General features: G+C 47.7%; 1 protein-coding gene across 2 annotated transcripts; it reads left to right on the top strand.

The window, feature by feature from the left end:
- The first annotated feature begins 1847 nt into the window (after nucleotides 1-1847).
- SDAD1 (SDA1 domain containing 1) lies at nucleotides 1848-25628 on the top strand. 2 transcript variants are annotated; one of them, XM_084758034.1, is made up of 22 exons: nucleotides 1848-2066; nucleotides 6024-6128; nucleotides 6498-6596; nucleotides 6759-6869; nucleotides 8956-9027; nucleotides 9102-9202; nucleotides 10409-10466; nucleotides 11248-11322; nucleotides 11858-11959; nucleotides 13519-13588; nucleotides 14542-14645; nucleotides 16053-16110; nucleotides 17916-17974; nucleotides 19185-19261; nucleotides 20068-20165; nucleotides 20265-20341; nucleotides 20902-21022; nucleotides 21922-22013; nucleotides 22155-22345; nucleotides 22446-22530; nucleotides 23652-23813; nucleotides 25465-25628. In XM_084758034.1, exons 1-22 carry the CDS (start codon nucleotides 1977-1979, stop codon nucleotides 25510-25512), a joined length of 2055 nt encoding a protein of 684 aa, XP_084614160.1. In that variant the 5' UTR covers nucleotides 1848-1976; the 3' UTR covers nucleotides 25513-25628. The 2 variants fall into 2 exon arrangements, with proteins under 2 accessions (XP_084614160.1, XP_084614159.1); XM_084758033.1 differs by having other exon boundaries at nucleotides 20902-21028.
- The last annotated feature ends 1675 nt before the right edge of the window (nucleotides 25629-27303 follow it).

Raw genomic sequence — 27303 nt, 5'->3', positions numbered from 1 at the left:
AAATCACCCCCCACTAGGCTGCAAACATCACAGTAGAATACTTGCACATAGAAGGAAATATCCTTTGAAACTGCAGCTTGCAAACTTTAGCCCATCCCCAGCAGTCAATAAAAGCCCTTTGCAAAGCTTGATCTAACCGTCCTCAGAACTTTGTCCAGATGTGACTATAGATTTCTTTCTTTCTTTTTTTTTAATTTATTTTTTGTGTATGTTATTTTTTTAAATTTTATTTTATTAATTTATTCATATTACATCTCAGTGGTTATCCCATCCCTTGTATCCTCGCATTTCTCCCTCCCTCCCATTTTCCCCTTACTCCCCTCCCCTATGACTGTGACTGAGGGGGACTTCCTCCCCCTGCATATGCTCATAGGGTATCAAGTCTCTTCTTGGTTAGATTTCTTTCAATCTGGACTCACTCTAAAACAGTGGCAGGTGACACTGGGTGAAGGCAGTCTGGGAAATGGTTTAGGTTAAGCAGAATAATAACACCTCGATTCAGTGACCATCCAACAGCTTTGCTTTTCCCCTCGCTGTGGTTAGAATTAAGGGTGGGGGTGGTGGCGGACATCTTTAATGCCAGTACTGGGGGGGCAGAGTCAGTCAGGTCTGGTACTGCTGTTACAGAGGACCCAGGTTCAGTTTGCAGCACTCAGGGCAGCCTGGTCTACCCAGCAAGTTCCAGGACAGCCAGGGGTACACAGAGAAACCCTGACTCAAAAAAACCAAACCAACCAACCAAAAACAACCGAAAAAAGACTCGCCTGGATTGAATCCCAGACTCCCTAAACTTGGGCAATCACCTTAGCCTGTTGCCTCATCTTCAGAGTAAAGATGATAGTGGCCATTTTTAGAGGGATGCTCTGGGAATTAAAGGAATTAATTTACGAGAAACACCTTGAACAGTATGGGCCCAGGGTGGGTGGTGGTGTGTTTCTGTATTAACACTGCCAGTATTTCATCCATTCATCTAGCCAACCAGTTCACATTCACCCACCCACACTGTGGGACTGTAGAAACGTCTCCGGGAAGTTCCAGGATCTGAGCTTAACCACCAGCTGAGGAGAATTCACAGACTCTCTAACAATGGTTGTTTTAAATACATATTAATCTGCATGATTTATCCAATCCACACGATCACTTACATTCTTTATCCAAACCGTGATGAATTGATAGGTGGGGGATCTGGGAAGATTTGGAGGGGGAAACATGATCAAATATATTGTAAAAAATATTTTCAATGAAAAAGAATGTTGAGATAATTAAACCTGCTCTTGTGCCACTGCTATACCAAATCGAGGGCGAGGGACTGCGGATTTAACTCACACACACATACACACACACAATAACACAGCGGGTCCTTTGTGCTAAGAGAGTAGCAGCCGCGGCAGCGGTTTATTATTCTCCCTCCCAGAGTTCCAAAGAGCCTTCTTATGGGCAGCAAAACAGGAATTCTCCTCCCAGGTGAAATCCCTCAAGAGGTGATTGCACACAGGAGGTCAAGTCTCAAGGAAGGGAGGGGCGCGTTCTCAGAGCAGTAAACATGACTAGCTAACCAAGATAAACACAGACATGGAAGCTGCTAAAAACAGGACATGAAACAGCAAGACAGGCAGGCAGCCCAGTTGGGCCTGGTTCCTACAGTATATGAAAGAAGAAAAAAAAACAACATAGCTTTAAAGTTCAGATGATGTTAAAAAAAAAAAAAAAAAAAAGTTTGGTGATAGTAGTAGCAGTTGCCCAACAGCAGGGGCCGATAGCGTGCAGACACTTACAAAGCATTCCAGCAGGGCGGATAAAGTTTGATCCTCTGCCACTCCCGTAGCTCGGTACGCCCTTGCCGAGGGTCCCCACGTGCTGCTTCCGGTTACACTAGGAAACACGAGTCTGAGCTGCCGCGGGGGGGACCCGGCCGTGAATGACGGAGGCCTACGTTTTCTAAGAACCGCTCGCCAGGGAACCCATCCGCAGCCACCATGTCCGGCAGGAACAACAACAAGCTGCCCAGCAACCTGCCGCAGTTACAGAACCTCATCAAGAGGGACCCGCCGGCCTACATCGAGGAGGTGGGACGGGGGCTGGGGGTGCTCCCTGGGGGCCTCCCGTAGGCTTCCGGGGACCCTCGGGAGGGGGCGGGGTATGGGGAGGGGACGGCACTAAGAATTCTCTCCGCACGGCTCGCAAACGTGCTGCCCCGCACACCCCACCATCACTTTAAGACCTGTTGCCCCCGGGTTTTATCCGCCCACCTCGCCGAGGTGGGGGGCTCCGGGCGAAGGGACTGCGCCCACCCGCCGGCCGGCTGCATCGTATCCAAAACTCGAATTACTCTCTATCGTGTGTGTTGGACGTGCTCGCCACAGACTGCCGCTCCCCAGTGCCCCGAGCTGGGCCGGGAAGAGCAAGTTCTCAAGTTCCCGGAGTTTAGAAGGTGTAGTTAAGCCAGGGTGCAAACTCATCTGGAGCCAGCCTCAGCCAGATTGGAGAAAATTGCTTTGGGAAAAGATGAAGTTGACATTAATTGTATTTGGCCCACTTGGTGAGGGACTTGGCACTTCAGCTGTGTGAACTAAGAGAGACGAAAAATGAAATCGGTGACTTTGTACTCTTAACCCCGATAGATATTTAATACAAGGGTTTTTCTCGGAAGCCCCATCGTCTCAGCCTGATGCCGTTAACTTCCTTCGACATTATGATCTTTTTTTTTTCTCCTGTGAATAACTAAGATCATTTATTTGACTGTCGTTCTCCCCCAAATTTATGGATTGTTGTTGTTTTGTTTTGTTTTTCGAGACAGGGTTTCTCAGTATAACAGCCCTGGCTGTCCAGGATTCACTTTGTGTGCCTGTGATGGCTTAGGATGTTGCACACTTTTTCTTTTCTTTTTTTTAAAATTTATTATGTATACAGCATCTTGTCTGAGGGCCTGCCCGCCAGGAGAGGGTACCAGATCTCATTATAGATGGTTGCGAGCCACCATGTGGTTGCTGGGAATTGAACTCAGGACCTTCGGAAGAGCAGGCAGTGATGACCTCTGAGCCATCTCTCCAGCCCCACACTTTTTCATAGTTATTGGCATTTGTTTTCTTTTGAGAGTTGTCTGTTCAGTTCATTGGTCTATTTATTGATTGGAAGATTTGTTTTGACGTTTAATTTATACAGTTTTTTGGGGGGGGTTGTTTTTGCGGGGGGATTGTTTGTTTGTTTGTTTCTTGTTTTTTTCCAAACAGGGTTTCTCAGTGTAACAGCTCTGGCTGTCCTGGACTCACTTTGTAGTCCAGGCTGGCCTCGAACTCACAGAGATCCTTCTGCCTCTGCCTCCCAAGTGCTGGCATTAGAGGCATGTGCCACCCACACCCACCTTATACAGTTTTTTTAATGTATTCTACCTGCTAATCTCCCGACTGGGGTGATCTTTTTATTATTATTATTATTATTTTATTTTTTTGACTCCCATTTCTCAGTTCTTTTTGAACCATTGGAGCCCTTTCAGCAGGTGGTTAAGACCATTTGTTTTATAGCTGGCCCACAGCTCTTGTTCTATTTTTGACCAGTTGTGCAATCAACAAAGGTTAAGTGGCAACCTTTCTATTTTAATAGTCAGGAAAGGTAATATCCACCTCCTCCATTCAGACCCGCGCACGCTCTGCATGGGTTGTATGTCAGTATATTTGTAGACACCGAGGCTATGAGGACAAGTAAGGCAGTCGAGCCTTGCCTTCCTTTGGACCTACGCGCTAAGGAGGACGGTGCATGTGTAAGGAAGGGTAAGGGCTGGAGAAGGTAAAACCGGATGGGACTGTTTGGCTGCAGACTCATGAGAACGGAAGCCTTTTCCTGCAGTGGTGGTATTGGGCCCCGCAGGTCGAAGCTTTCCACACGTGGGAAAGTGAGTTGCAGAGACGGTTGTGGAAATAGATGAGGGGCTGTTCTCAGTGGTAGTGTGGGGCATGCAGACGGGTCAGAGCCGTTAGGCGATGGAAGCAGTTTAGATTTTACTGGGCGCCACTGAGGAGTTTAAGTCAACTGGGTACCAAGTACGGAGAGTTCTTATGTTTTTCTGACAAGAAGAAAGGGAAATGGAGTCCAGTTTCTCCTCAGTGGTGGAAGTAATAGGGGACGGTAATAGAGACTGAGGCAAGGGGACCAGCAGCAGTAAGGAGCAAAGAGGGCACACGCTGACTGACTCGGCCACGGTGCAAGACAGCGATGTGGGCCCCGCTCGCAGTGGAGGCTCGGCGCGACTGGGCTGCTTAAAATGACATGGATGCCCTGGCTTCACCCACAGAGCTGTGGGGTGCTGAGGTGCAGGTTAGAACGGGAGGGAGAGGGTGAAGTTTGGGTATTTGTGGCGACAGGTGTACATCAAAGGCAGAGTGTGGTTGGTCCCACTCAGACAGTGGGCACTGCGCTGGGGTGGGGCGGTGGATGAATTGGGAAAAGCATTAGGTTAGGAACATGAAGAAAGTGGAGTCTTCTCACTCCTGTTCAGGGGAGTCAGGGAGAGATGGCATTATCTGACGTGTTGTTGGCCCTTTAACTCCTTAACTTGGAGAAACTAGAGACTAATGAAGGCTGAGGATTCAGAGGTGTATGTGTGTGCACACGCGCATATGTATGTGTCCTGTTATCTTTGACACACAATTTAAAAATACAAACTGTGGAAAGCTGGGATGTAGCTCTGCACCCTCGAGGCCTGAGGTCCATTCCCAGCACACAAGAGCAGCGCCATGCACGGAAAGACACTAGCTGTGGGGCATGACACTAGGGCTTGAGTCCAGGTACAGCAATGGTTGGGCTTGTTTAGGGGAGTAAAAAGTGCATATAATCAGCTCAGCCCATACCAAGTGCTTAGTAAGTGGACTCTTGTTCCCTGTGTCCTCTACCCTTGTGTGTGTCCATTATTCATGGTCTGTGTCCTCTACCCTGTGTGTGTCCATTATTCATGGTCTGTGTCCTCCACCCTTGTGTGTGTCCATTACCCTTGGGTTTGTTGTTTTGGTTTGTGGGGTGGGGGGTTGGGAGTGGGTAGTGGTTGGTGTATGCACACACATTTACTCATTGGAGGTCACAGGAGGATGTGAGGTACCCTGTCTCCTCCTTTCCCTGCTCCTGGAGGTAAGCCAGTATGCTGTAAGGCCCACAAATCCTCCTGTCTCCACCCCTGACACTGGCTTTATAAAATGGGTGCTGGCATCAGAGCTTAGAGCCTCTGACTTGCACTGTAAGCACTCTTGGTTTTTGAGACAGGGTCTCTCTGTATAGCCCTGGCTGTTCTGGAACTCTCTTTGTAGACTAGGTTGGCCTCGAACTTAACAGAGCTCTGCTTAGCTCTGCCTCCCGAGTGCTGGGATTCAAGGTGTGTGCCACCGCTGCCCGGGTCAGCAAGCACTTTTAGCACTGAGCCATCTCTCCAGCCCTGGCTTTGATTCTTCCTTTTCTTTCCCCTTTTCATTTAAAAACCATGTATGGACAGCTTGCCTACATGCAACTGCTCCTAACCACTGAGCTGTCTCTTGAACCCTGCCTTTGATTTTTAACATGTCTTGTCTACAACTCCAGCATAGAGCGTTACTGGGTGTTTAAAGGGGTGACTTTGACTAGATGGCCTTGTGTCCTTTGGATCTACTTCACATTGCCTGGCCTGGCATTTTTATGTGCCCTTTCTACACAGTCATGTGATGGTCAATGGTAGAACAAGGCCAGAATCTGAGTTTCTGACCATGCGACTTAAACCTCTGTTCTAAGTCATGGGTCTTCATGTGAGCCATGTGGTGCTTGAGATTTTCCAAAATTTATTTGGAAAAACGCAGAAAAGGAAAATGGAATGTTTTAAGAGCTGAGCATGTGAGTTGGTGGTAGAGGGCTTTGCTGGCATGCATGAAGCCTTGGTTTTACTTGCAGGACCACCAAAAAGGATCGATGTACTATACCTAGGTGTGTTCCTCTGTGCCACTGCAAAGGCGTGTGCCAGCCGGCTACTCCGTGTAAGAGTGTGACAAACGCCATTCTTTCCCCTACAGTTCCTGCAGCAGCATAATCACTATAAATCCAATATGGAGATTTTCAAGTTACAGCCAAATAAGCCCAGCAAAGACCTGGCAGAGCTGGTGATGTTCATGGCACAGGTAAGAAGGTAACCCCAGTGATTTGCACGGGTACCCTCACCCCGCTCTCTCCGGAGCTTTCCCTCTTGAGGATCTTATTTTCTTCCTAAGGTATGTTAGAGGACTTTGGTGAATATCAGCAGAGCCAAACAGAACAAAAATCATCAAAAAATTTTTGTTTAATTCATCATATAGGCAGGTTCTTAGTTGTGCCACATACATTTTACAAAAGCTACCAGAACAGTGAACGTAGCAGAAAACAGCCTGCAGGGAAAGCTAGTGATGGAGAGTCCCCTGCCTCTGTGAACCGACCGTTCCCTGACCTTGTGACTGTGCACCTGTGGTTAGAGGCACCAGGCTGCACCTGAGAATGACCCTGCTTTGTTCTAGATTGGCCACTGCTACCCAGAGCATCTCAGTAACTTCCCGCAGGAGCTGAAGGACCTGCTCTCGTACAATCACACTGTCTTGGATCCAGACCTCCGCATGGTAGGAGAGTCACACTGTGCGTGGGATGATGCTGGGGAGATGCAAGGGCACCTTCCAGCCCAACCTTCTGGTGCCGGGGTGAGGGCAGAGATGGGATGCACGTGCTGTGTTTTCTCTTCTGGTTAATTTCACCATCCTCTTCTGCTATGTTTTCCCTCCTAGACGTTTTGCAAAGCCTTGATCTTGCTGCGGAATAAGAATCTCATCAACCCGTCGAGTCTGCTAGAGCTCTTCTTCGAGCTCCTGCGCTGCCAGGACAAGCTCCTGCGGAAGGTGAGGAGCGAGGCTTGTCCACCACCCCTCTTCCCGGGCGGACACAGCGAGTGCTTTTGTTTTTGTTTTTGTTTTTGTTTTCAACACAGGGTTTCTCTGTGTACCATTGGCTATCGTAGACTCCCTTTGCAGACCAGGCTGGCCTTGAACTCATAGCAGTCTACCTGCCTTGCCTCCCAAGTGCTGGGATTACAGGCGTGCACCACCATGCCCAACCACGGCCAAATTCTTCACCTCTTTGTTTGATACAGTGAGAGATTTGGCTAGTCCTCTAACGGGAGGACACATTGTGCTGAGCAGTTAGCATTAATAACAACATTTGCTGGATGCTGCTCGGGACTAGACATCAGTCTCAGAGTGTGTTTATTTACAAATCTCCTGAGATGGAGATTGTTACAATCTTTGTTGTAAATGCTTTACAGACAGGTTGAGGCACAAGATGAGGACGTGTCTTAGGTCAGACAGTGCCCATGTAGTAGGGCTGTGCTATAATCCCAGGCAGCCTGGTTCCAAACCTGATCTCTTTACAACTGGGTGTATGGAACAGTTATTCGAGGCACAGACGCTCTTACCTGGGTCCAAACCCACACAGTATAACTTAATGTTCTGTTGCTGTTAGCTTATGAAGCAAATTTCAGAAAGAAAAATACCTTAAGTTTATATTCACTAAATTAATCCCTCATGCCATTTACTAAGGCTGCTACTATTTGATTTGAGCATTGAGTTCTTGTCTAAGTTGTGAACTGAAAATGATCCATGGGACCATGTTTTGTGTCATAGTGATGTTGACATGTCTTGCGTTCTGTTAGGTGTTGGCTTCCATTAAAAAGTGTTGGGGGTGTCAGGTGGTGGTGCACACATATTATCCCAGCACTCAGGAGGCAGAGGCAGGCGGATCTCTGTGAGTTCAAGGCCAGCCTGGTCTTGGGAACCGAACCCAGGCTCTCTGTAAGAGCAGCTAGTCCTGTTAACCACTGAGACACCTCTCTGACCCCCATGTTGTTGTTCTGGACTCGCTTTGTAGACCAGCCTGGCTTTGAACTCACAGAGATCTGCCTGCCCAGGCCTGTGCCAACACGCCTGGTGCCCTCTGTGCCTTTTGTTTCTTGGTTTCCGGCAGTGCTGGAGACTGAGTCCAGGGCTTTGTGGTTGCTCCAAGTGCTCTTTCACTGAGCAGCCTCCCAGCCCTGGAGTTTTTCAGACAGGATCTTGCTGTGTAGTCCAGCCTGACCTTGAGCTAGCTGTCCTTTATGCAGGCTCCCTTAAACATTCTTTCTGCCTCAGTCTTAAGAATGGCACACTTGGGCCGGGCGTGGTGGCGCATGCCTTTAATCCCAGCACTCGGGAGGCAGAGGCGGGCGGATCACTGTGAGTTCGAGGCCAGCCTGGTCGACAAAGTGAGTCCAGGACAGCCAAGGCTACAGAGAGACCCTGTCTCGAAAAACCAAAAAAAAAAAAAAAAAAAAAAAAAAAAAGAATGGCACACTTCCCGACGTTTCACTAAGTGCACTCACATGTTATAGGGTTTTGTGGCCAGCTTGTTGTACTTAACATACTATTTCAAGATGGATGTGTAACCCAGGTGGTGGTGGTGCAGCCCTTGAATCCCAGCACTTGGGGAGGCAGAGGCAGGCAGATCTGAATTTGAGGCCAGTTTGGTCTGCAGAGTAACCCTGTCTGGGGTCGGGGGTGGAGATCAATGTACATTACATGTAGTATATCTGATTGTGTCTTTTTGGTTGCCAAGTATTCCGTTGTATGACTCTGTCACGTCTTTGTCCATTTTTTTAGAGAATGGGAATTTGGCTTGCTTCTCCTTCTCGCCTGGTGTAACTAAAGGAGTTATGCATGTTTGCATAACAGGCATGGTACCGGGTTCCTTTCTCTAGGGTGGACTTGTTCATTGACAGTTCCATGTTTAACGCCTAGAGGGCAGACTTATCCTCTCAGTGGCTCTTGAGTGTGCTTACTTTGCATCTGGTCTATTGTGGAATGAAATAGGAAAAGCAAAGCTGTCCTGTGCATTTGTGCTTTCCTCCAAGGTGAGACGTGCTCATAGACTTAGCCATGTGCTTTATCCCCTCAGACTCTGTACACACACATTGTGACCGACATCAAGAACATCAACGCCAAACACAAGAACAATAAAGTCAACGTGGTAAGTGCCCTTCGCTTCCTGTGCCGAAGCCTGGTGCCCGCCGGGCATTGAGTCTCCCTCCTCTGGCTCTGCAGGTGCTGCAGAATTTCATGTACACCATGTTGAGAGACAGCAATGCGACTGCAGCCAAGATGTCTTTGGATGTGATGATCGAACTCTACAGAAGGAACATCTGGTAACACATGTGGGAATGCCTCTCATGAGAAGTAGACATATCCTCATGCATGATGATTGCAGAGCACATAGATAAATGTGGCTTTTGTTGGTGGTGGTGATTTTTTTTTTTTAAACTCTTACACTCTTTAATATCCTTCTGTCATACATTGAAGTTGGGCATAAAATGCAGAAGCAGTCTGATTGGTTGGTTCTTTTGTCTGCTCAGCACAAGCTAGCATCATCTGGGAAGAGCCGTCAGTTAAGAAAACGCCTGCATCAGATGGCCTGTAGGCAGCTCGTGGTGCACTTCCTTAATTGATAATGGGTGTGGGTGGGCACAGCCCGTGGTGGGCGGTGTCAGCCCTGGGCTGGTGGTCCTGAGTTGTTTAAGAAGACAGGTTGGAGCTGGGCACTGGAGGCAGAGGGAGGCGGATCTCTGTCAGTTCGAGGCCAACCTGGTCTACAAAGTCTAGGACAGCCAAGGCTATAAAAACCAAAAAAAAAAAAAGAAAAAAAGAAAAAAGAAAAAGAAAAGAAAAGAAGACAGGTTGAGCAAGCCATTAGGAGCAGAGCCAATAGGCAGCACTGTGCCACCACCTCTGCTTCCTCAGTGATGGAGTAGGAGCTGAAATGAGCTACTTTTTTTAGCTGTGATTGGGAATTTTCTAGATTTTTTTAAAAAATAATTTTTGATTTTTTTTTTCCTTGTGTGTATGCGGGTTGGCACACCATATTATACGTGGTGGAGCAGGGGTATAGGCCCAAACTTGCGATCGGCTGCCTTCCTCATTTGCTCTCTGCCTTATATATTGAGATAAGGTCTCTCACTTGAGCCTAGTTGAAGGCAGTTGAATTGGTTCAGCCAGTCTAGCTAGCTGTGGGGATCTGCCCCTGCACCGTGCCCCTGGCATGAGTGCTGGGATCGGAACTCAGTCCTCACACCACATAAGCGCTTTCCCCACTAGCCGTTTCTCCACTCTGGTTTTGCTATGTTGTAGTTTTCCCATCTGACTCTTTGGCATTTTAGTTTTTGTTTTCATACATGTACGCCTTCCTGGGCGCCACTTGTTCTTTATCCTGATGGCTTCAAGCTCTGTGGCCTCGCCCTAAGTTGGGGTTTGATGACGTACTCTACCTGTGCTGGCTCTTCCCTGTAGGTCCTAGAATTGACAGTCCTAATGTCCTGAGTGCTCACTGTTCCCTTTTGTGCCATTTTCTCTTCCAGGAATGATGCCAAAACTGTCAATGTTATCACAACTGCATGCTTCTCCAAGGTCACCAAGGTGGGCTGTAGGGCTGTGCAGAAGTGGAGATGGGTGTGCCAGCAGGAAATGCAATTATTTATGACATCATGCTTTAAAAATCCTGTAGTTCTGGTTGACACCTCTAGAGCTGGGGACAGGAAAGCAACTCTGTAAAGAGAAGCCCCATCAAGCCCAGCTTAGGATCTTGGCAAAATAATGGCAGCGGTTTGCCTGTGATGCCTGACTTTTCTTCTGTTGGGCTTGAGCGCAGCTGAAAGAAACTCAAGACAATGTCTGACTTCTGAGAAGGGCTGTGCTGGCTCTCCTCTTGGGGGCATGTAGACGTTCTCATCTGTCTACCCAAAGGGTGACTTGTTTGTTTAAATCACAGTGTTTTTCGAGAGACACAAGTATATAAAGATAACTATTAGATGCCCCAGCCTGGGAGCTGGTGCCTTAACTACATGCGTTGTTGTGAGGCTTGAGACCATTTCATCTTCGTCAGGGGGAGAGCTAACCTCTCCTTTCATATAACATGAGCCTGACTTTTTATTTAATAAATGTTGATTTTTGGGGTGCTGGGGATGGAACGGAGGGGTTGCCACAAGCCATATCCCTCTCCTTCATCCTAGGTAAACATGTTATTGCATATTTGTGAAACACTTTAAATCGTGACAAAGGAGTAGTTGGGCTCCCTCCCACCCTTGGAGGTGTTTTTTCCCCTCAGACACAGCAGTGCATGCGTGCAGGGTGGAATGTGAACGGGAGTCCACGTTTGCTGTGAGCTGGATGAGCTGATGCTCTTCTGGTTGGTCTTTAGATCCTGGTCGCCGCTTTGACGTTCTTTCTCGGGAAAGACGAGGAACAGAAGCAGGACAGTGACTCAGAATCCGAGGTGGGTTTAATGCAGGCTTGAGACATGTCACGGTTCCTCCTGTGTTGCTTCTCTGAGTTCAGACTGTAAGACCTTTAGAACAAGAAAAATTCTGGCAGTTTTTGAAGAAATGCTAACATCACAAAAGTAGGGAAGAGAGGGGAATGGTATTACAGTTTCTGTAAAATCAAGATTTGTGAATAAAATTTTTCTTAGAGAAGTAAAAAACGTGAAATAAACGTCCTAAAAATACATGACACATAGAAAAATGCATACATACAGATATCTGCACAAGCACTGCTGCATAATACAAACACACAAGACCACATTCACGGTAATGAAGTTATCTTACTAAACAACCAGACGTCTGTAACTCCAGTTCCCGGGCACTCAAGGCCTGTCGTCTAATGACCATCTGCCCGCGCATGTGAGTGCACACACATAATTAAAAATAAGATAAACCTTTAGAACGAAAAGGAATGTGGTTGAAAGGCTGGTACACTGCTTCTGTGCAGATTTTCTTGTGTCGAGTTTCCCAGTGTTGTTTGTTCATCAGGATGACGGACCCACAGCGAGAGACCTGCTAGTGCAGTACGCCACGGGGAAGAAGGGCTCCAAAAACAAGAAGAAGCTGGAAAAGGCGATGAAAGTGCTGAAGGTGAGGCTTGTGCCTGGGAAGTTCGTAGGAGCCTAGGAGTGTGGAACAGTGTGGGTTCTAGACAGCACTTTTCAGGCTGTGAGAACAAACCTAAGACATGTATGAAGAATTGTAAGCAGTGATATTTTATATAAATAGGTTATATTTAGCTTTGACAAAACTGATTTGAAAAAATTAATCTGATTAACTTTATTTTAACTAGACCTGAGTTCTTAGAACAACATGAAAAAATGTTTGGTATTTGGTGATGATTATTCCAGTAATCATTAGTTTGGATTCTCAGTATCTCTCTCTCTCTCTCTCTCTCTCTCTCTCTCTCTCTCTCTCTCTCTGTCCGTCTGTCTCTCTCTGTCTGACTGTCTCTCTCTGTCTCTCACGCTCTCTGTGGGTGTTAGAGTTGATGTATGTGGGTTTACTGTGTGTATGTGTTGGAGGCTTGCACAGGTGCATGTGAACACCAGGTAGGGTGCCCAAGGGCACTGTTGGGTGTCTGCCACTACTCTGCGCCTCACTCTTTGAGGAAGCATCTCTCACTGAACGAGGCCAGATTGGCTGGTCAGTAAACTCCAGGAATCCACCTTGTCTGCGTTCCCAGAGGAGGAGTTAGAGGGCGCGCCACCACACCTCACTTGGCCTCTGAGGATCCAAACTCACGTCCTCAAGCTCACATGACATCTCCTGGCCTTTATGTGCTGTTAGGGTTTCAATCTTTGAGTTTCTTTAAGTCCCATACATTTTAATGGCTGGATATATTTTCAAAGTTTGTTTTTTTTTTTTTTTAGTGTTGTTTTGAGACAGGGTCTTACTGTGTAACTCTGGCTGGCCTCAAACTCACAGAGATCCACCTGCCTCTGCCTCCCAAATGCTGGGATTAAAGGCATGTGCCACCATACATGGCTTCTCAAAGCTTGATTTTAAAAGGAAAAAACCAACTTTAGTTCTTAATGATGAAAAGAAATTTTTAGATCAAAGAGGTTTGACTTTTTCTTTTAAGCTAGTGTAATAAGGGCTGGGAAATGGCTCAGTGGCTAGGAATGCTGCTACGCAAGCATAGCAACCTGAGTTCAGGTATCCAGCACAAGCCAGATGTGACTGGACATCTGTAACCCCAGCTCATGGGAGAGGGGACAGGTGGGTCCCTGGAAACTGGTAACCAGCCAGTGTTCCTGGAAAACAGCAAGCTCCAGGTTGGGTAAGAAACGTCGTCTCAGCGAGACTCTGCAAAGAGTGTCAGAGTGGGACACTGGCATCTTCCCCTGTTGGGCACACAGCACACAGGCTGTGTGTCGTCAGGGCATACGGCTAATAGGCTGCCTAACTGTCTTCAGGGCACACAGCACACAGGCTGCCTAACTGTCTTCAGGGCACACAGCACACAGGCTGCCTAACTGTCTTCAGGGCACACAGCACACAGGCTGCCTAACTGTCTTCAGGGCACACAGCACACAGGCTGCCTAACTGTCTTCAGGGCACATGGCACACAGGCTGTCTAAAGAACTGGCTAATAGAAATTCAAAGGAATTCTGACCAAAGGGGTTTTTTAATGTTTTCTGTTTCAGAAACAAAAGAAGAAGAAGAAACCAGAAGTGTTTAACTTTTCAGCTATTCACTTGATTCATGATCCCCAAGGTACTACAATTACTACCTATAAGTTCCTTATTGGCCTTGTTACTTCCTGCTTTCTTACTCCTGTTTTAGATCAGTATTTCTTAGTTGAATCACCCAGGAAACTGATTCATTAGGGCATGGGTGTGACTTTGCAGTCTGCGCTTCCAAGAAAACCCAAGTAGATTGGCTGCTGGTGGTCTGCAGACCACACCCTCAGGTGCAGGCTGTATGCAGAGTCCCTGTAGAGGTTAATGCACACGTGTCTCAGGAATCTGTGTATTTGAGAATATGTATCTGTATACATACACATACGTGCATGGAACAGCAACTTATGAAAAAAAGGCAGGGCAAGGTCTATGGGAGGGTTTTCAAGGAGGAAAGGGAAGGGGACAGTATGAGTGTGTGGTTTTTAATGATTGTATTATAACCTCAAATTTAATTTTAAAAATAGATCTTAGGAATTCCAGGCTGAAGAGTTGCCCTAGTGGGTAAAAGCACAAGCTGTTCTTGCAGAGGACCAGGTCTGGTTCCTAGCATCCACAGCAGGTGGCTCACACTGCCAGCCCAGTTCTAAGGGGTCCAACACCCTCTTCTGGCCTCTGTGGGCACCTGCACACATGTGCACATACAAATATAAATAAAAGTTAGAAATATTCTCTGAAAAAAGGTTAAAGATCACCTCGAGTGGTGGTCTGTGCCTTGTCTCAGCACTCAGGAGGCAGAGGCATGCAGATCCCTGAGTTCCAGGTTGTCCTGATCTACAGGGTGAGTTCCAGGGCAACCATGCTTGCATAATAAGACATTATTTTTAAAGCCAAACAACACACACACACACACAAACTCGGGCTCTTGAGGATGAGCTCGGAGAACCGTATTTGGTCTTCTCACTGAGGTGACTTCACACTCCCTTTCCTGTTTCTACCAAGTACTGCTCTGCAGCCACGAGCCCACAGTTGCTTTCTGATTCTTTCCAGACTTTGCAGAAAAGCTTCTGAAGCAGCTAGAGAGCTGTAAGGAGAGGTTTGAAGTGAAGATGATGCTCATGAACCTCATCTCCAGATTGGTGGGAATTCACGAGGTGTGAACCATTGTTCTCCTGGTGGCTGTGAGGGGTGGGAATTCACGAGGTGTGAACCGCTGTTCTCTTGGTGGCTGTGAGGGGTGGGAATTCACAAGGTGTGAACCGCTGTTCTCTTGGTGGCTGTGAGGGGTGGGAATTCACGAGGTGTGAACCGCTGTTCTCTTGGTGGCTGTGAGGGGTGGGAATTCACGAGGTGTGAACCGCTGTTCTCTTGGTGGCTGTGAGGGGTGGGAATTCACGAGGTGTGAACCGCTGTTCTCTTGGTGGATGTGAGGGGTGGGAATTCACAAGGTGTGAACCGCTGTTCTCTTGGTGGATGTGAGGGGTGGGAATTCACGAGGTATGAAGCCCGCTATTCTCCATTTCTGTGAGGGGTGGGATGGCTTGGTGAAGGAAACAATGTCTCATTTTAAACCCCGCACCATTAGCAGTTAGGATCAGCAGGAGATCAGCTTTTCTGTCTGAAAGCAGCTGTTTTTATTCCCACTGTCTTCCCAGTGCAGATGAATACTGATCTGTGGACATTCAGTTCACATGTAACTGTTCTGTGCTCTGTCTGTACTTGTTAGTGTCACATGCATGTTCCTGAGCCAGGATAAATGGCATCCTTCTGTTGTTTCTTGCTACCCTTCATGGTGCCTAACCCTTTCTGTTGGCTTGTAGGTGTCTCTGGTAGGGAACTGTCTCCAATGCTGGGTCCACTGGGTATTTTGTATTGAGTTAGATTGCAAGAGCTACTTGTTGGAGTGTGTGTGTGTGTGTGTGTGTGTGTGTGTGTGTGTGTGTGTGTGTGTCTATACTTTTAGAATAGCTGCCTTTAGAAAAAGAGTGCCAAAAGTTGAGGCCACAAAAAACTGTGTAATGCATGTGTTCAGTGCCCACAAAAACCAGAAGAGAGCTCTAGATCCTCTGGGACTGGACTTGCAGATGGTTGTGAGTCACCATGATGGTGCTGGGAACAGAGCCCACGCAGGTCCTCAGGAAGAGCAGCCTCTTGCCTGCTGGGCCCACTCTCCAATCCAGTTTTCTGACATGGCTGTCCTGACTGGCTCTGCCTCGAGATGGTTGAACATGTCGCTTTCCTGGTTAAATGCAGAGCACAGAGTCCTGCCTTCAGTGCAGTTGAACTAGAGGACAGGGCGATCTAACAACCCGAGTGCCACTCAGCTCTGCCCTGTTCTGGGCCGGGGCTTCTGTGCCAGTGCTGGTCCTGGTCTTGCTTGTCTCTCCGTCGTGGTAAGATGCAGGGGAGTGCTGGGAGAGAAGCCTTCCCCTGGCTCCTGGGGCATTGAGTTAGCCTATGGCCAGACTGCTTATTGACACACAGTGAGCCCACGTGATGAAATACAAGATGAACTGTCATGCCGAATAGACAGTAAAGTCGGTACATTCTTCTCTCCACAGCTTTTCCTCTTCAACTTCTACCCTTTTGTGCAACGGTTTCTGCAGCCCCACCAGAGAGGTAATCTACCTGCCTGTGCGTCTGACCCTGAGTGTCTGCAGCCTAAGAGCAAGTGACTAGACAGATGGAGTGCTGAAGCAGGAGGATTAGGGTTTCAGGCCAGCCCCATCCACATCCTGGGTTGGAGGCCAGCCTGGGCTGCATGAGAATACTTCCCCCTACAAAAAGATGAAACAACCCCAACCTTCCCACAAAATGATCAAAGAGGACAGAGCCTGTGTTTCTTCCTTAAGTCAGCCATGGCTTTATTTTTCTATGCACTCCAAGTAGTGCTTATTTTTAAAAGCAACAACAAATTGGTTTCTCAAGCAAGTCTCTCAAGCAGTACCCACTTCAAGCAGCTCACTGTCAATGCTAACTGCAGCTCTGGATAGTCCAGTGCCCTCTTCTGGTATTCCTGGGCACTGCACATTAAAAAAAAATTATTCATTATGTATAGTGTTCTGCCTGCATGTACACCTGAAGGCCAGAAGAGGGCACTGGATCACATTATAGGTGGTTGTGAGCCACCATGTGGTTGCTGGGAATTGAACTCAGGACCTTTGGAAGAGTAGGTGGCACTCTTAACCTCTGAGTCATCTCTCCAGCCCTCTTAATAAATTTTTTAAAAAAGTAAGTTCTTGGTTGCTTTTTAGCAAGTCTCATTATAATATAAATTCTCCTGTCAAAAACTCTAGTTTTGGGCCTGGAGAGATGGCACACTGCTCTTGCAGAGGATCTGGGCTCGTTTTCCAACACCCACTTGGTGGTTCACAGCCATCCACAGGACTGTTCTCCATGGGCTTGTGTGTGTTCTCAGCAATGACACAGAAGCAGGGAAAGATGGTGGTTTGTTTTGCCTTTGGCACATAAACAGAAAGGAAGGGAGTGAACATTTGAGCATCTGACATGAACCTGGCCCTGTGCTAAGTGCTCTCTGTATATCATTGGGTCAAGTGTTAAGTGACCTCTTTGAAGTATAGGAAGAAAGTGTCCAAGATCATTTCAATAAGTGACAAGTCAGCATCTACCTCTCTTTCCCAAAGGCCTCCTCCCTTTAGTATTGTTTGTTGGCTGGTGGTGGCTTTTTGTTTGTTTTTGTATTTTTAGAAACTCTCACTGTGCATGCTTGGCTAGCCTGGAGCTTGCTGTGTAACCCAGGCTGGCCTTGAGTCTGCCTGCCTCTGGCATGCACCACTGCACGCAGGGTGATGCTTGTGTTTGGAGCAGGGTCTCTAGAGCCCAGGCCGGCTTGAAGTTGAGCAGGCCTCCTGCATTGGCCTCCTGTGTGCTGCACTTACAGGCATGAGTCACTGCCTGGCTCCAAGGCCTTGTTTTGCTATGTTGGGAGAGGGCATGTGCATATATGTATATTTTAGTTCACTGAACAGATGATTGTGTGTGACTTGTTGAGTTAATTTGGAGTTTGAGACAGGGTTTTGGTATGTAGCTCCAGCTGGCCCCGGTCTCAGGATCCTTCTGTCCCTGCTACCACTCTCAAGGGCTAGGATTGCGGCTGTGAGACACACACAGCCTTCTTTGTGGTTTCTGTGCATGAGTATACTATCCAGGTCAAGTATTGGAAGAGAAAAACAGAGTACGGACAACAGCAGGTATGGGGCAGATGCTATGTTAGACTGTGGGGATGGGGGGGGGGGCTTTCTGATAAGGTAGCAGCTGCGCAAAGGCCTGAAGGAGTCAAGGTAGGTAGGTTGGGATTCGAGTAGATAAGTTAAGTGGCAGCTACTTAATAGCTGAATTTGCTTGCTGTGTTGCTGGAGGCAGAGTGACAAAGGTGTGTCCTTTCTCGTCTTTTGTGCTTTCAGAAGTCACAAAGATCCTTCTGTTCGCTGCACAAGCCTCTCATCACCTGGTGCCTCCAGAGGTGAGAACGCTTCCACTGACCTCCAGACTGAATGTGCGCAGTGGTGCCACCATTAGGCATATTAGGTTTCTTTCCAGAGTTGCTGTCTTTCCTGTTTGCTTCTTAAATGAACAGAGGGGACCTAACTCCTAAGGAGGTATACACAGAAGCTATGTCTACAGTGCACAGAAAGGAACAAGCCTAGGGCTGTGACCTTGTTTATAACCAAATTCTGTGACTAGGACGGTCCAAGGCAGTTGTAATTCTTGATTTTGTTTAAACCTGGTCATTTCTTTGATTAAGAACGTTGAATTATCCTGTGTGAAAGCAAAGTTGGTTCTTTGTTTGTTTGTTTGTTTGTTTGTTTTGTCATTGTTGGAAACAATGTAATAGAAGCATGCACTACAAAAGCAGCAGTGGGGCCTAGAGAGGTGGGTCAGGAGGCCCAGGCTTGGCTCCTGGACCCAAGTTAGACAGCTCACACACTGCCTGTAACCTGCTCCAGGTGCTCTGGAGTGCTCGCCTAGCCACTGAGGCCACCAGTACACATGATACACACAGATACATACACACGTAAATTCAAAACAAAATTCTTTGAAAAGAAAGCAGAAGCAAGACCATTTGGGAGAAGGAAGGGAACAAGCGAAGGTGAGTAGGGAGTCCACTGTGGAAATGAAGGATAGCAAAGAAATGGCATGTGTGTGGAAAGGCCATAACGAAACCTGTTACTTTGTAAAGAAACCTAAAACATCAATTAAAAAAAACAAAACAGAAAATCACGTTGTAGGCCAGTCATAAAGCTCAGTGGGTAAAAGTACTAACCACAAAACAGTGAGAACGTGAGCTCAATACGCAGAACTCACTTAAAACTAGGTGCAGTTGTGTGTGTCTAATCCTGGCACTCCTACCAAGAGATGGGGAGAAGCAGGAAAATCTCCCCAAAGAGCAAAGGCCAACTAGCCTGGAGTGTGCAGCTCCAGAGAGATCGCTTCAGTGAGGATGAGAGCTGTCTCCTACAAGCTGCCCCTTGACCTCCACACATATGCCCTGCTGTGTATGCCATGCACACACACATGTACACCGCTGCTGCCGCCGCCACCACCAACACACACACACTAGAATATTGAAATTTTTTAAGGAAGCAGTGTTAAAGCACAGTAGAGTTTACCTTACGCATAGCCCAGATACTGGCAGGCCTTTCCCTGACTCACCTCTTTTGTTTCCAACTCAGATTATTCATTCAGTGCTCATGACGGTGGCCAACAACTTTGTTACTGACAAGAACTCTGGGGAAGTCATGACCGTAGGGTACGTAGACCATGCTAGGGGACAGCATTTTTAATGTGCCAAGATGACAGTTAAGCTGTGGGTGTGGCCTCTAGAAAGCGGTCTTCTCAGGAGGCTTTGGATTTCATTTATTGGTCAGAATTCTGACTGGGGGGCTGGAGAGATGGCTCAGAGGTTAAGAGCACTGACTGCTCTTCCAGAGGTCATGAGTTCAATTCCCAGCAACCACATGGTGGCTCACAACCATCTATAATGTGATCTGATGCCCTCTTCTGGCCTGCAGGTGTACATGCAGGCAGAGCACTGTATACATAATAATAAATAAATTAAAAAAAAAAAAAGAATTCTGACTGGGGAACCAGATAAAAAATACTTGTCCTATCAGCCATGTGATGTTTGTTTTGCAGTCTTTATTCTTATGAGGATGACTGTTTACCAACTGAAGGTGTTCTTTTCCTCTCGGTGTGGACTTGTCTTATGCTGGCACAGGTCACTTGTTAATGAATCTCTCTTGAATTCCTGAGACCTCCAGTAGCCCTTATGTAAATGATAGGCTAGCAGTTGCTTTGTGTCCCCCTGGCACACTGCTGCTGCGATACCAGCCCTCAAGACCTTTAACCCTTCCCGTCTGACTCACGCCTTCCCTCGCTGCCATGTTGTGGTGTGCCCAACACTGGTTGCTGTACGGGCAGAGGAAGAGTGCCTGTCACGGATGGAGTCTGCGGCTGATCGCCCTCACGTTCTCTGCCACACCAAGGGCTGGGGGTCTAGGACTGTACAGTCCAACCTAGTAGTCCTGCATTTTAAATTGATTTTTCCTTTTCTAGAATCAATGCTATAAAAGAAATCACGGCTCGATGTCCTCTGGCCATGACTGAAGACCTCCTCCAGGACCTGGCTCAGTACAAGACCCACAGAGATAAAAGTGAGTGGCATGGGTTCTCTGCAGGCCAGGGAGCAGCGGGACTCGCTTTACCTCGCTGTCTCTGCTTCAGATTTTCTAACCGAAGGTGGTGTTTTGTAGATGTGATGATGTCTGCCAGAACCTTGATACATCTCTTCCGGACACTGAACCCTCAGATGCTGCAGAAGAAGTTCCGGGTAGGTGAAGCATACTAGGTCGGTCTAAAGGCCGTGGTCCATGAGTTCCCGTGCTGGTACAGTGCTGCTTCCCTGGCTAGTGTGGTGCGTGTGTGTCTGTTCTTCAAGCTTAGGATGTACACGGTTGAATTCCCTGGTCCTCAGCCCTTGCAGCTGACGTGTGCTTTGTGATGACAGCCGAGTCCCAAAGACCTGCTTGGCTGTTTGTAGTTGACAGTGTTGGATGCTCTCAGCGGATTGGAGCCAGCAGCTGATGCACAACCCAGCCAGGTGCTGCCTCCCTCAGCAGAGGGAGGCGTAACGCAAAGCCACAGCTGGCGAGGCTTGACACATCAGAGCAGGTCATTATGCTTTACAAAAGCCCATTCCTCAGTTTCCATCAGAAGACAGAGTCGGGACTACACTCTGCCAGGGGTTATGTTATTTCCTGACATGTAAGCTGGTGGCTTCTATTATTTGGCTACTCAATTTTTAAATAGTGTTCTCATCCGAGAGGGCCTTTCATAATGAACTTTTAAAATCTAAGCACCATGTTTTTACACGATTTTCTCTTTTTTTAGGGCAAACCCACTGAGGCCTCCATCGAAGCAAGGATACAGGAGTATGGAGAGTTGGACGTGAAAGATTACATTCCAGGAGCGGAGGTTCTAGAAGTTGAGGATGAAGAGAACGCAGAAAGTGGTGAAGGTCCATTTTCATACCCTTTGTCGTGCCTTTCCTCTTGCTGGGCTCGAGCCCAGGCTCCACTCAGGCTAGGGGAGCTCTAGCCCCTGCAGCTGCCTGGCAGGACTGGGGAGCTTTTCATGTGTAGGTGTGTAAGAGCTGGGTCGCCCACACCTCCTGGGCCACACCAGGGAGTTTCATGTGTAGGTGTGTAAGAGCTGTGATGCCCGTACCTCCTGGGCCACACCAGGGAGTTGTCTGCAGGTTCCTTCCGACCCGAAGCTTTCTCTGTACTGTACATAACTGAACTTGTTTCTCCTCCATTGTGTAGACATTGGGTGAGTCAGTGCTGCAGGCTCGAGTTCAGTGTCTAGGCACAGCTTTGATGAACTCAGGTCACTGGACAGCAGGGGAATCCTGACAGATGGGCGCACCATGAATTCAGTACCAGCTAGCGTGTTTCTTTTCTTTCTTTCTTTCTTTTTTTTTTCTTTTTTTTCCTCTTTCGTTTTTTTTTTTCTTTTAAAACAGGTTTCTCAGTGTAGCCTTAACTATCCTGGACTCACTTTGTAGATCAGGCTGGCCTCAAAACTCAGAGTTCTTTTTACCTGCCTCTGCCTCCCCTAGTGCTGGGATTAAAGGCATGTGCTGCCACGCCCAGCTTTCTGGCATGTTTCTTAGTTGAGAGTCTGTTCTTTGAACTGTAAGGTTTTGGCTATTAATAGACACTTAGTCAATGCTAGTCCCCTTTCTTAAATTCACTAGGATGTGGCAAAGGACAGCAAATGTCCCCCAGGTGCCAGTCAGTGGGGTATGGGAGGTCGTCACCTTCCTTTTCAACATTGCGGATCTGTCTCGACTTGCTGTGACCACTCAGCATGAGGTGGCAGCACATCAGTGAGTGCTTTTTCCCACAGATGGGTGGGAAAGTGCCAGCCTCAGCGAGGAAGGGGAGGACGGTGAGTGGATCGATGTGCGCCACTCTTCTGATGAAGAACAGCAAGCAATCGTAAGTCCACACGTCCTCTCAAAGTGCGCCACTCTGGTGTTCACTGGGATGCCATTTCTGCTAACCCATGGTAGAATTTAAGTGCCTGAGCTGTCAGTTAAGCTGGTAACCATGTATCCTTTTGGCTGTGTGCTTTTCAAGGCCAAGAAACTGGACAGCATGCCCATGGAGGAGCGGAAAGCCAAAGCCACGGCCGTCAGCAGCAGTCGCGTTTTAACTCAGGACGACTTCCAGAAGATCCGCATGGCCCAGATGAAGAAGGAAATGCATGCTGCCCCTGGGAAAGCCCAGAAGAGGAAATACATCGAAATCGACAGTGAGGAGGAGTCCAGGTGAAGATGGCACATCCCAGACTGGCAATCAGCGTGCCTGGCAGTGAAAGTCAGGGAAAGGAATTCCACCCTCATCTTGTATTGTTTTCCCTCCCCACAGGGGTGAATTGCTGTCTCTTCGGGACATTGAACGCCTTCACAAAAAGCCCAAGTCTGACAAGGAGACAAGGCTAGCAACTGCAATGGTGAGTGGGGCACACCGTTCTTCCTTTTGCAAACAAATGACTTCCTTTTGCAAATAAAATGACTTATAATCGCCAGAGTGTATAGCCATAAACTTCCCGTCTCTCTCATCCTTTAAAGGTAATATAGAATAAAATGTACCATTATTGGGTGTTGAGCTAGGTACGTTTTTGTGTTTTGCTTTGAGACAGGCATGATCTTGTATAACCCACAATAAACCCAGGCTGGTCTAAAACTTCAGTTGAGGATGACCTTGAGTTCCTGCCTTCCTGCCTTCACTTGGGTGCTGCCATGTTTGGTTTATGCAATGCTGCACATAGGACCCAGGGCCTGTGCCAAGTGGACATCCAACCAACTGAGCCACATCCTAGCCATAATTAGATGAGAGATTGTTATACTTTGTTTTTTGGTATAGTTTTGTTAGTTTTCTTGTTTGGTGTGTTGGTGGTGGTGGTGGTGGTGGTTGGTTGGTTGGTTGGTTGGTTGGTTGATTTTTGTTGTTGGTGGTGGTTTTGAGACAGGATCTCTATGTGACTGTTGCTGTCCTGGAACTCACCATGTAGACCAGGCTGGCATTGAACTCAGGGATCAGCCAGTGTCTACCTCCCGAGAGTTGGGATTAAAGATGCGCACCACTCTGCCTGGCTGTAAGATAAGTTTTGGCAACTGTATAGCCAGCCTTGCAACTACCACCCAAAACAAAATACAGAGGGACGAAATGAGGTGTTAAGGCTTAGCACACTCAACTAAAGCAACAGGAAAGTATGCCATAGTTAGAGTCGGCCTCTGGCTTACGTGGTTGCTGCTCAGGTTTCAACTGCTTTCTGTACCTTAACTGCTGTGAGGGGCCGTCTGTTTGAGTGGACACCCATTCAGATAAGTTTAGAATGCAGTGTTCTTTCTCCTCTATGCTCGCCACACACTGATGTCTTTGGCCTTCCAGAAATCACGCTGAGTCAGGACGTTTCCTTTCACTGAGCTCCAGCCTTGTCTTAGTTGGACTGAGTCCTAGGTAGCAAGCGCTGTATTCGGTCCCGTTCTCATTCTTGGTGTCCAGTAGAGTGACTAGTAATGCCTGAGGTAAGTTATTATACACTAATCACTAATCTTTCTGTGCTAATAGGCTGGAAGGACAGACCGAAAGGAGTTTGTGAGGAAGAAAACCAAAATAAACCCCTTTTCCAGTACCACAAATAAAGAGAAGAAAAAACAGAAGAACTTTATGATGATGCGATACAGCCAGAATGTCCGGTCAAAAACAGCGCGCTCCTTCCGGGAGAAGCAGGTGGGTTCAGAGAAGCCTTATGTTTGGCTCGAGAGGGGTGCCTTTGAGGACTACATGCTAAGTGTGCTTTGGGATTCAAAGGAGTGCTCTGAGGCTGGGAGCAGTCAGGGTGGGAAAGACTCAAACCTGAGTTGATAGGGTCACCGTGTGACCTGTGGGTAACCCAGGATCTTCTCTGTAAGTCAGAGAAGCAAGCTGTATCCCCTTTGCGGACCAGTCCCATGCTAAAGAAGTCCTCAGACCTTGAAGTAGATTGAAATGTGAGGTTTTCCAGAAGGCACTACTTTGTAGGAATAGCTCAGGAAAGCTGTGCTCCAACACCGTTCTGGGTTGTGATATCTGTCTTTTCTCAGAAGGCATTTTCTGTTTACCGGCCTTTGAGATTTTGCTTTATCCATTATAGCCTGGCTGGTTTGCTCCTTTTGTTTTAAGGTGGGCTCTTCCTGTGTGACCTCACCCAGGCTGGCTTCACTTGGAGATGCACTTGCTTCAGCCACTTCGGTGCTGCTTTGCTTCATGATCGCAGGCTTGCACTCCCACGAGTGGCGCAGTCTCCTGCTGCTCAGGTGGCCTGCTTCTCTCAGTGATGAACCGTAGACAGATCGACGTTGTATAGCGTCCTCTCCTGGGAGCGTACCAGAGTTTATCACGGCCACGCTGAAGCAACTGTAGAAAACCAGTTCCAGGCTGTGTGGTCTCTGAACTCTTTCCTGGTAGCTAGCCAGCAGTGGCCTGCCAAGACTGTGCTGGGCAGCTCTGGGACTGCACGGGTGCCGCCACCTGAACTCTGTGTGTCTGTTCTTATCCTTGGCCATGTCCCCATGTTTAACATGTGTAGATAAAGAAGTGATGGCATTTCTAAATGAAGGCTCTACTTTTTGCCACATAGTTGAACTGACTTAAGTTCCTCCCTTCAGAGCCTTCCTAACATCTGAGGTTGAGGAAGTCGCAGCCACCCTGTTGGCAGCCTGGCTTCAAAGAAGTTCAATTTAGCTAGGGCATCCCTTCCCGCTTCCTGTTTTATGGAATGCCCTTTTTAGCATGATAGAGAAGCTGGCCTTTGATTCTTATCAGTGCCTTATAACCATTTCTCTCAAAGAGTAAACAGTTTTTAAGAGCTTTGAATTTATATCTGTCTCAATATTTCACGTCCAGTCAGGACTCTTGAGTCTCTGTGTGTGTAGTCAGAGTTGGGACATTTAAAGGAGAAAAGGAAATGAACCAACCAACCAACCACCTCGCTCAGTCTGGCTAAGGAGGGATTTCTATCTCTTCCCAGTGTCTTGCTGGCTACTGTGCTTACACTTCACTCCGCGACACGTGTACACACACACACACACACACACACACACACACAATTAAGAGCCTGGATTAACCAGGAAGAAATATTTGTCTTGAGCTTAGTTCCAAGAGTTTAGACTCCTAAGCTTCAAGTCTGAGCCGTTGAGAAGAAGTTAGAGGTGACGCATGGTAAGATGAGCTTACTTGGCAGCAGCCGCCCTCACCCGCTGAGCCACCTCGCTGACCGGGATTGGCTCCTTTAGGGAAGGTTTTTAGCTAGCTATGGGCCCAGCGGTTCTTGTCTGGTACCTTCATGACTGGTTAGTGTAACGGTTCTTTCTGTTGACATAGTCTCCCTCTTCTCTTGCAGCTAGCACTACGAGATGCACTTTTGAAAAAGAGGAAAAGAATGAAGTAACTTACCAGGAAGTTATCCATTCCTGCCCAATGCTGTGTCTGTCAACATGCCAACAATTAGTAAATATTCGCTTACATTAAATAGTCAAGAAACAATTATATATTTTGGAAACCACAGTAACATTTGTAGCAATTTAATATTTTTAATTTAGAGGTGGGGCTGGTGGGAATGTGAAATGTAAATAGCAGTGATGTTAAAAACTCATTTGTAACTTAAACAGAAATACTGTGTCCACTATTTGTCGCTGCATATGTAGCTGAGTGAGCCACAGCCCTTGCCTAAGGGCAGATGTATATATGGTGTTTATAGTTAGCTGTAAATAGTCCCCTCGTAGCAGTTAGTCCCCATTCCCGGGGCCGCTGGGCTCCTGGACTAACTGTGCTGGGATGGGAGTTACCCATGCTCTTCAATGAGGACAGTGTTACAAGAGTAAGAGGTTCTTACTTGTAAATAGGCTTTCCTGCTGAAGCAGGCTCCTGCTGTACAGATGTGGGTAGACAGCTGAGCTCTACTGTTTGTATTTTATTTTAATGTAAAAAGTTTTGGCTAAGACCTCATTTTTAAATTGCCTTAAGTCTAAATAGTGATTTTGAAGTGACGCTATAGCAGGGCGTGGTGGCACGCACCCCTAGTCCCAGCACTTGGGAAGCCAGGGCAGGGTGTGGTGGCACGCACCCCTGGTCCCAGCGCTTGGGAAGCCCGGGCAGGAGGCTCGTGGCTTAGAACCAGTTTTGGACGATGTACTGAGTGAGTTCAGGGGCAGCCTGGGCTACATCGTGAAACCCTAATTCAGAAACAGAACCATCTCTGAGCTTTCCATTTGAGTGGCCTGCCCTGCTGTCTGTTGGGGTTTTGGTTGCTGTGCTGGGGATGCACCCCAGGCCCCCGTGCTTACTGACAGTAAGCAATTCTCTGCCGCTGAACTGCACAGCCAGCCCTGAGTGTGAGTGCCTGCTCTTCCCGTGGGTTTGGCCAGTTCCCTTTCATTCTAAACTCAGCCCATTGTTTGCCTCTTCTCAACCAAAGCTTACAGGTTTTTAGTGCCAGATGGGCGTGTACAGTGATGTGTGCGGTGAGCAGTCATGAGTCCATTGCAAGACCCAGTCTGCATGCACGCTGCTGGGTTTAGAAATAGTGTGGTGCCTTTTGCCTCAGATTTCTGAGGAAATGTTCATGTTTGGATTAGAGGAAAGGGCAGTGTTCTGCCCCTCAGAATTGTTAAGCAGCTTCTGGTGTCTGCTTTCCCTTTCTCGTTGCTCTGTTCAGTTTCTGAGTTCAGCTTTGGTTTTCCTTTTCCTGTCACTTTCCCCCATGGTGCCCAGGTCACTGTTAGGGGCTTGCCCATCAGCTGTACCCCAGCGCAGCTGTGGACAGAGTGGCCCGTGCAGATGTGTGTGTCAGACCTGAAACGGTGCTTTGCTTTTCTTCGTGTTCTTCACAGGGTGTCTGCTTACGCCTTGTGCCTGGAAACCGCTGAAAGGCTCACAGCTACAGCTCTGCTGTGTGGCTTGTTGCTGTTTTAACTCCTCCTGCCCCGTCTCCCAGCTACTGGGATTTCAGGCACGCGCTTCCGTGTCTAGTTTCTTGGCTGCTAGGGGTCATGCTCAGGGCTTGGCATATAAATCAGAATACCAGTACATCACGGCCTGTGCGGCATTAGCAGCCTCCACTAGTTAAGAACCACAGAGGACAGAGCCTCACCTGCTCTCTGCTGTGTCCCTGGTGCTAGCTAGGTGTCTCCTATAGTGTAGAGGGCACAGCTACTGTTTGAACATGTTGTTTAACTCCTGC

The sequence above is a fragment of the Acomys minous genome (assembly GCF_964271855.1).
Source record: "Acomys minous genome assembly, chromosome: 15".
In the NCBI taxonomy this organism is placed as follows: Eukaryota; Metazoa; Chordata; class Mammalia; order Rodentia; family Muridae; genus Acomys; species Acomys minous.
Note: the sequence above shows the minus strand (reverse complement) of the source record. Positions and strands in the feature narration are given on the sequence as shown.

What these genes read in the sequence shown, in the direction of transcription:
- SDAD1 (XM_084758033.1), top strand. Translation starts at nt 1,977, where the DNA reads ATGTCCGGCAGGAACAACAACAAGCTGCCCAGCAACCTGCCGCAGTTA. An exon ending in AGAACAATAAAGTCAACGTG is followed by an intron (nt 9,028 to 9,101) that starts GTAAGTGCCCTT and finishes CTGGCTCTGCAG; the next exon opens with GTGCTGCAGAATTTCATGTA. An exon ending in CTTGATTCATGATCCCCAAG is followed by an intron (nt 13,589 to 14,541) that starts GTACTACAATTA and finishes GATTCTTTCCAG; the next exon opens with ACTTTGCAGAAAAGCTTCTG.